We start from the raw sequence: 9502 nt of genomic DNA, 5'->3' as shown, positions 1-9502 counted from the left end.
AGGAACTATCTGACTCCATAAGGAAAGGAAATATAAGGGTTATAGGAATCCCAGAAGGAGAGGAGAGAGACATAGGAACAGAGAAAATATTCAAGTAAATAATTGAAGAGAACTTCCCAAACATGAAGAAGTTGCTGAAAATAGACATACAAGAAGCAAAAACACCAAATTTCCATGATGATAGGAAAAATTCAGCAAGACGCATAATAGTAAATCTCCCAAGAACCCAAGACAAGGAAAAAATAATGAAGATGGCAAGAGGGAAGAAACATAAAACATACAACAGAGAACTAATCAGGCTGACATCAGACTTCTCCAAAGAAACATTATGGGCAAGGAGAGAGTGGAGGGACATAGTCAACAGACTCCAAGACAACAAATGCCAACCAAGAATACTCTATCTTGCAAAGCTTTCCTTCCTCCATGAAGAAAGAGCAAGGACCTTCCCAGAAAAACAGAAACTCCGGAAATTCATTATGACTAGACACCAACTCCAAAAAATTCTACAAGGAGTTCTAAAGCCAGAACTAACAGAGGGATGAATAAGAACAAAACAAGACCAAAAAAAAAAAAATTACTGAAAAAAATAAATAAAACCAGAGAAAATTCCAACAAAATGGTAAATACAGACGCTAACATATCAATATTAACCCTAAATGTAAAAGGACTAAACTCTTCAATAAAAACAAAGAGAGTAGCAGGCTGGATTAAGAAACAAAACCCAACCTTTTGCTGTCTCCAGGAAACTCACTTAACTACAAAAGATAAAAATAGACTGAAAGTAGGGCCTCCCCGGTGGCGCAGCGATTGAGCGCTGGGTTGCAAAGCTGCCCGCAGCCTCTGCAGCGCTGGTTCGATCCCCGGCTGCTCCCCGGCCACCAGAGGAGGGTCCCACATGGCGCGCAGACCTCTCCTGCCGCCCGCTGCTCCCCTCAGCAGTGTACTTCGGTCCTTCTGCCTGCTCTGCTCCCCGCTCTGGCTCTGGTGAATTCTCTCGCCCTCCCGTGCTTCTGACTGTACCCAGTGCATGTATAAACAAAACAAACAAACAAACAAACAAATAAATAAAGCATGCCTCTATAAAAAAAAAAAAATAGACTGAAAGTAAAAGGATGGAAAACAATCCTAAGAGCAAATGGACCATAAAAGAAGGCAGGAACAGCTGTATGTATATCAGATAAAACAGATTTCAAACTCAAAAAGGTAAAAAGAGACCCCAATGGTCACTAAATTATGATCAAGGGGACAATACTTCAAGAAGAAATAACAATCATTAACATATAATCACCAAATGAAGGAGCACCAAAATACATCAGACAACTATGATCATCTGTGAAAACAGACATCAGAGATAACACATATACAGTAGGAGACTTCAACACACCACTTATCAACAATGGATAAATCAACGAGACAAAAAATAAGTAAGGACACTAAAGCTCTAAATAAGGATCTAGAGTACTTGGGCTTAACAGACATCTATAGAACACTACACCCAAAAAAATCTGAGTACACATTTTTCTCAAGTGCCCACAGATCGTTCTCATACTGGACACAAGACAAACATCAACAAATACACCAAGATTGAAATCATAACAACCATGTTCTCTGACCATGAAGGCATCAAACTAGAAATAAACCATCAAAAAAAGGCAAGGAACTCTCCTACCTCACGGAGATTGAAACCCACACTACTGGAAGACCACTGGACTAATGAGGAGATCAAAGAAGAAATTAAAAAGTACTTTGAGTTGAACGACAAAGAGGACACTAATTTCCTAAATGTATGGGATGCAGCAAAAGCAGTACTAAGAGGGAAATATATAGCAATACAGGCTCACATCAAGAAATAAGAAAGAACACAAAGAAACAACCTAATCGCAAAGCTCAAAGAACTAGAAAAAGCACAACAACAAAACCCCAAAACAAGTAGAGGAAAAGAAATAATAAAAACCAAAGCAGAAATAAATGAAATAGAAACTAAAAAAACAATCCAAAAGATCAACGAAACCAAAAGTTGGTTCTTCGAAAAAATAAATAAAATAGAAAAACCACTAGCCAGGCTCACAAAGGAAAAATGGAAGAAAACACAAATAAATAGGATCACACATGAAAAGGGAGAAATCACAACAGACACAACAGAAATCAAAAGAATAATCAGAAACTACTGTGAACAGTTGTATGCAAACAAGCTCAACAATCTAGCAGAGATGGACAAATTCCTACAACTCTATAATCACCCTACACTAGAACACCTAAACAGACCAATTACAAGCAGTGAAACTGAAATGGTAACCAAAAACCTCCCCCAAAACAAAAGCCCAGGACCAGATGGGTTTACAAATGAATTCTACCAAACATTCAGAAACGAATTAGTCCCTATCCTTTACAAACTCGTTCAAAAAATTGAGAAGGAAGGTATAATACCAAATATGTTCTATGAGACCAACATTACCCTAATATCAAAAGCAAACAAGGACAACACACAAAAAGAAAACTACAGGCTAACCCCTCTAATGAACACTGATGCAAAAATACTCAATAAAATTTTAGCTATCAGAATCCAACAATGTGTGTATAAGATAATTCACCATAACCAAGTAGGATTTATTACAGGGACACAAGGATGGTTCAACATCTGAAAATCAAACAATGTCTTCCAACAAATCAACAAAAAGAAATATAAAAACCATATGATAATATCAATAGATGCTGAGAAAGCTTTCTACAAAGTACAGCACCCATTTATGACAAAGGCCCTTGAAATTCTCAGGATACAAGGAACATAACTCAACATCATAAAGGTCATGTATGACAACCCACAGCCAATATCATTCTTAATGGTGAACAGCTGAAAGCATTTCCATTAAGATCTGAAACAAGACAAGGATGCCCACTCTCAACACTGATTTTCAATATAATACTGGAAGTCCTAGCCAGAGCAATAAGACAAGAGAAAGACGTACAAGGAATCCAAATAGGTAAGGGAGAACTTAAACTGTCACTCTTCGCAGATGATATGATAATATACATAAAGAACCTCAAAACTCCACAGAAAAACTAATTAAACTAATCAATCAGTTAAGCAAAGTAGCAGGATTCAAAATCAACACACAAAAATCTGTAGCTTTCCTATACACAAACAATAAATCTGAGGAAGAAGAAATCAAGAAAACCAACCCTTTTATTATGGAGACAATGAAAAAAATCAAATACTTGGCAATAAACCTAACAAAAGAGGTAAAGGACCTATACAAAGAAAACTATAAAACACTGTTAAAAGAAATAGAAGAAGACACAAAAAATGGGAAAACATCCCCTGCTCAAGGATTGGAAGAATTAACATTATCAAAATGGCCACCCTATCCAAAGCAATTTACAGATTCAATGCTATTCTAATAAAAAATTCAATGACGGGCCTCCCCTGGTGGTGCAGTGGTTGAGCGCTGTGCTGCGGAGCTGCCCACAGCCTCTGCAGTGCCCGTTTGATCCCCGGCCACCAGCGAGGGTCCCACATGGCACGCAGTCCTCTCGTGCTGCCTGCTGCTCCTCTCAGCAGTGTATTTCTTCAGTCTGCCTGTTCTGTTCCCCACTCTGGCTCTGGTGCATTCTCGCACCCTCCCGCACTTCTGACTGTACCCAGTGCTTGTATAAATAAATAAATCTTTAAAAAAAAAAGTGACATTCTTCAAAGAAATAGAACAAATATTGATGAAATTCATATGGAGCCACCAAAAACCCCAAATAGCAAAACCCTCTTGGAAAAAAAAAAAAAAAAAAAAAAAAAGAATGGAGGCATAACACACCCAGATTTCAAACTATACTACAAAGCCGTACTAATAGAAACTGCATAGTATTGGAACAAGAATAGACACACAGACCCATGGAACTGAATAGAAAATCCAGAAATAAGTCTACAGATTTATGGTCAACTAATCGTTGACAAAGGAGCAAAGAATATGCACTGGAGAAAGAAAGTTTGTTCAATAATGGTGCTGGGAAAACTGGGCCGCTACAGGCAAAAGAATGACTCTTTACTACCACGCACCATGCACAAAAGCCAACTCAAAATGGGTTAAAGAACTAGACATAAGACCTGAAATCATAAAATACATAGATGGGAATATAGACAAAACACTATATGACATGCACCTCAAAGACATCTTTATAGACACATCACCCAAAGCAGTGATAGTGAAGGCAAAGATAAACAGCTGGGACTACATCAAATTAAAGAGCTTCTGCACAGCAAAAGAGATAATAACCAAAACAAAGAGAAACCCCACAGACTGGGAGAACATTTTTGCACACAACACTAATGATAAAGGACTGATCACAAAAATTTACAAAGAGCTGAGGAGACTAAAAAAAAAAAACCAAGAAAATAATCCAGTCAAAAAATGGGCAGAAAAGTTAAAAAGAATCTTCTCCAAAGAGGAAATGCAAATGTCCAACAGTCATATGAAAAATTGTTCAACATCACTTGTAATCAGGGAAATGCAAATCAAAACTACCATGAGATACCATCTTACACCAGTGTGAATGGCACATATTAAAAAAAAAAAAACTGGCAACAACAAACATTGGCAAGGATGTGGAGAAAAAGGAACTCTCCTGCACTGCTGGTGAGAGTGCAAACTAGTCTAACCCTCTATGGAGAGTGTGTGGAGAGTACTCAACCTACTAAAGATAGAGCTTCCATATGATCCAGCCATTCCACTCCTAGGTATTTACCCAAAGGACACAGAAACATTAATTCAAAAGGGCATTTGCACCCCTATGTTTATAGCAGCACAATTTACAATAGCTAAGCTATGGAAACAACCATAATGTCCAAAAATAGATGACTGGATCAAGAAAGTGTGGTATATATACACAATGGAATATTACTCAGCAATCAAAAAAGATAAACTCATGCAATTTGCAGCAACATGGGTATAGCTAGAAGGGATCATGCTCAGTGAAATAAGCCAGAAAGAAAAAGAAAAATACTGGATGGTCTTACTCATAGCAGGAGTTTAGAAAACCTAAATAAGGGACCAGGAAAAAGACTAATTATAATGAAGAAAAGAAAATAGGGCCTCTCCGGTGACTCAGTGGTTGAGCACTGGGCTGCGAAGCTGCCTGCAGCCTTTTCAGTGCTGGTTCGATCCCTGGCCAGCCAGCGAGGGTCCCACATGGAGTGACAGACCTCTCCTGCCATGCCTGTTGCTCCCCTGAGCAGTTACTTCGTTAGTCTGACTGTTCTGTTCCCCACTCTGGCTCTGGTGAATTATCTGACCCTCCCACGCTTCTGACTGTACCCAGCACTTGTATAAATAAATAAATAAATCTAAAAACAAAAGAGTTTGTAAAAAAAATTAAAATTAACAAGGAACTATAAACCAAAGACACAGTACGTGAGGAAGGAGGGCGAGGAGAGGAAGGATTACAGTCAAAATAAGGAGGGTGCAATTGTGTGGGGAATATAATCAAAATGAAAATGCATACATTGTGCAAAAGCGAAAAATGATGTAAGAATTATATAAAATAAAATATTTAAAAATTAAAAAATAAGAAAGGTATCATTCTACTGGGAGACAAAACAGTCTTAACAAAGAGAAATATTAAAGAACATGATGTTATATGAAATAGTATAGACATAAAAGTCATGAAATCTTTTAAAATTATGCAAAGAAATAAGTAAAATGTGGCATTAACCATTGTGCATTGGTGCTGACCTGGTTTGCCAAACTTTTCAGCAAGTAATCATGATCATTAAATAGATAATGAGAATAGATTAAAATTTTCTTTGAAACTGCAGCCATCTTATGACGCAGGCTCATGTTGAGGTAGTGGCTGGAATGGACGTGGCAGGTATCTCTCAAGTCCTTTTTAGATTTTAAGGACATAGATGTTCATTTTTCTTCAGGGAAGCACTGTAGTGTAGCTGAGATTAACTTGGAGAATATGGTTTGCTAGCAGAAACTGAAAATAACAAAGATCTTACACTGATGATGCTCACAGAGCTGCCCTGTGTAGAAAAAGATTAACTGGATTGGAAGAGCAGAAAGCAATAAAATCCTTCTCTACATGGGCTTTCTTAATGGCATCATCCTCAAAGTCTTCAAGAAACAGTGAAGAGCTGTTTCCAGAAGCTCCTGTCAAATTACTTAGGTAAACCACTTCTTTTTCCCCTGGAAAGACAAGATGTGGTTTCTTGTTACTACCAGCCACCAAAAGAACTACTTCCTCCATGACTTCTCTATCCAGTCAAATTAATTAATCTGTCACTCTCTTTCAACCACATGCTCTTAGGCATAGTTCAGAAAATTTCTCTTCAACAACTCCTGCCTTTCCCCATCTTCAAATGAGTCCCAACAAAATACTGAAAAGAAACTTAAGAATTAACATGGCCCCTGTTGAAAATGTAACAAGTATTTACCAAGTAGTCATAATTCACAGAAGCTAATTATTTTTGGAAAACACCAGCTTTGATGTTGAGGAACAGATCCAAAGAAACTGAAAAATATTGGATACATGAAATAAGGTCAAAATGTGGCTATCTTGGGCCCCCCTGGTGGCACAGCAGTAGAGCACTGGGTGCGAAGCTGCCCGCAGCCTCTGCAGTGCTGGTTCGATCCCTGGCCACTTGTTGAGGGTCCCACATGGCGAGAAGACCTCTCCTGCCACCCGCTGCTTCCCTCAGCAGTGTATTTTATCAGTCTGTCTGTTCTGTTCCCTGCTCTGGCTCTGGTGGTTTCTCTCACCCTCCTGCACTTCTGACTGTATCCAGTGCTTGTATAAATAAATAAATAAATCTTTTAAAAAACAAACAAACAAACAAACCAAAAAAACCACGTGGCTATCTTGTGTTCTAACATATATGAGCACTCACCACCATGGCAAGCCTGGATAATGATCACCTTGGGCTTATCCATCAAATTTGGACAGTGCACAGTGTTTAAAGCTTGAAAGATGGTGTTGACATCTAATGTATCTGGGGCTTCTTGAGAGTATTTCTTCCCACAAATGCCTTCCCGAACACCATGAGACCTGAACACCACGAAAGTGCTATCTGAGGTCCGGTGCTCTGGGCAGGCAGCAAAAGACACCAACTCTGTCCTCATGTTCTATAAGAGAGCAGAGCACTGGTCTGCCATGTGACCCATCGTCATGGCACTGTGGGCATCCAATAGGGAGACACTTAAGGAATTCCCATCTCATTACAAATCAATGGAATGCAAAATAAAATTTAAACTTAAATTTGGATAAGGTGCAGAAAAGTGTTATTGGGTGCTATTCAGGGATTTTGAGTAGAGAGAAAAAGACATTATTGAGTTAATATTACATCCCACTTAAAAGTTTTATCAGACGCAGGCCTCCCCTGGTGGCACAGCAGTTGAGTGCTGGGTTGCAAAGCTGCCTGCAGCCTCTGCAGCGTCGGTTAGATCTCTGGCTGATCCCCGGCTGTTCCCCGGCCACCGAAGGAGGGTCCCGCATGGCGCGCAGACCTCTCCTGCCGCCCGTTACTCCCCTCAGCAGTGTACTTCTTCACTCTGCCTGTTCTGCTCCCTGCTCTGGCCCTGGTGAATTCTCTCACCCTCCTGTGCTTCTGACTATATTTTAAGATTTATTTATTTATACAAGCACTGGGTATAGTCAGAAGCGCAGGAGGGTGAGAGAATTCACCAGAGCCAGAGCAGGGAGCAGAACAGGCAGACTGACGAAGTACACTGTTGAGGGGAGCAGTGGGCAGCGGGCGGCAGGAGAGGTCTGCGCGCCATGTGGGATCCTCCTCTGGTGGCCGGGGAGCAGCCGGGGATCGAACCGGTGCTGCAGAAGCTGCCAGCAGCTTCACAACACAGCGCTCAACTGCTGCGCCACCGGGGAGGCCCCCTTATCAGACTCTTGCCAGAGGACTGCATATTTGAAAGGATGATGGTAGCATGAAACCTCCTCAAGGGAAAATTTCCATTTGAGACTATAAGGATATATAAGCTTATGAGGCTACAATGAGGATTTCTCAGATTCTTTAGACATAGGAAGGGTATTGCTCTGTCCCTACCTTAGGATAGACCATACCGAAGCAATGAGATTTTCTTTCACATCCACGCTGTACCCCAGACTTTGCAGCAGTCTCTTCATATCTTTGATGTCAACGTCAGCTCCAATTCTCTTAGAAAGGTGGTCAAAATCTGTGTTGCAGATGATGAGGGCAAGACGTGTGTGTACTGACCTTTCAATTATTGGATATATCTGTAGGAGGTCAGGGTGGATGAATAGTCTTGTTCTCTTTAATTCAGCGCTCATCTTGAGGGTTCAGAGCTCCTAACCTCTTAGTCCTACCCAGACACCACATCCCATGAACCAAAGATAAACACAGTGATGATGAGCGAGTCCTGCCCTAGGGCTGGAGATGGACTGTATAATCCCAATGGTAGCTGCACACATAAAGTAATGAGTTTTGACAGGACTGTGATATGAAGAGACTTTGAAACTAGAATGACTGAAATTTAAAACTAAGCCTCCACTTACTCGTTTATCAAAGTATTTAATAATCGATGCCTTATTTTCATGATGTCTAATATGGGTTATTTTGCTAATTAAAGGATGTTATTAATTGCAACAGGCTTAAAATAGAATCTGACTTAGAGTTAGAATTCAATAGATGACATTGTAATTGTTCCCATTATTTTCTCAGATAATTGATCAGGTTGGGAACTCTTTACTAATCCTGGGAATCTACAAGATAGAAGCCCTTTGTCTAAGGTAAAAGTCATTTTTTTTTTTTTTAAGATGCTCCAGGCCACCAGCTCTAAGCAGGCAACACAGCACTTGAAAGTCTTTTCGAGATCTTTCACTCAGATCCTTGTGTCCACAGCACAGTACCTCTGTTACCTTTTCTTTATCTTCTTGACTGTTTCTAGGAAGCAAAGCTTGAGGCTTTTTTCTCCTTGCTTAGAGGGTGTGAGTATAGCTGGGATGTCTTGCACTGCCTGCAGAGCTGCAAGAGACAAGAAACTTTATAAACAGCAAAATACCCAAGGATTCCTCTTGGTGCTCACACAGCATCATCTGTGTTTGCAACCACAGAGGAGGAAACACATTCTCAGAAGTACTGCTCTGGGCTGGACAGTAACACTGTTGGCTGTTACTGCTAAAGGAACAATCTCAATCCAGAAGAGATTGAGTGTGATACACTCAATTGAGTGTGATACACTCAATTGAGTGTGATACACTCAATCCATTAGTGTAATACAAGGACCTACCTTCATCCCATAGAATCAACATTTTTACACATAGGTTAGAAAAAATAGAAAAGGGTTTTTTCCAGGTTATACATGATAGAATTCTCAGAAAACTAATGTAATTTTTATTCCTATATATGATATAAATAATTTAATATAAATATATTTCAAATGATTTAAAGCCTAGAATAAAATTTAATGGAGGTAGGTATTAATTACTATTGTAATGGCTTCAAAAGATATACATTTATTTTTCCAGTACATGATTAGGG

General features: G+C 39.5%; 1 protein-coding gene across 1 annotated transcript; it reads right to left on the bottom strand.

The window, feature by feature from the left end:
- Nucleotides 1–6000: 6000 nt before the first annotated feature.
- Nucleotides 6001–8292, bottom strand: LOC311181481 (caspase-1-like; the record flags this gene model as incomplete). The annotated part of the gene is made up of 3 exons (XM_084249949.1): nt 6001–6176; nt 6878–7112; nt 8065–8292. 3 exons carry the CDS (start codon nt 8290–8292, stop codon nt 6001–6003), a joined length of 639 nt encoding a protein of 212 aa, XP_084106075.1.
- Between the last annotated feature and the right edge of the window lie 1210 nt (nt 8293–9502).

This window comes from Talpa europaea (genome assembly GCF_964194135.1).
Source record: "Talpa europaea genome assembly, chromosome: 12".
NCBI classification, from domain to species: domain Eukaryota; kingdom Metazoa; phylum Chordata; class Mammalia; order Eulipotyphla; family Talpidae; genus Talpa; species Talpa europaea.
The sequence above is the reverse complement of the archived record's forward strand: the minus strand, read 5'-3'. Positions and strand labels throughout refer to the sequence as shown.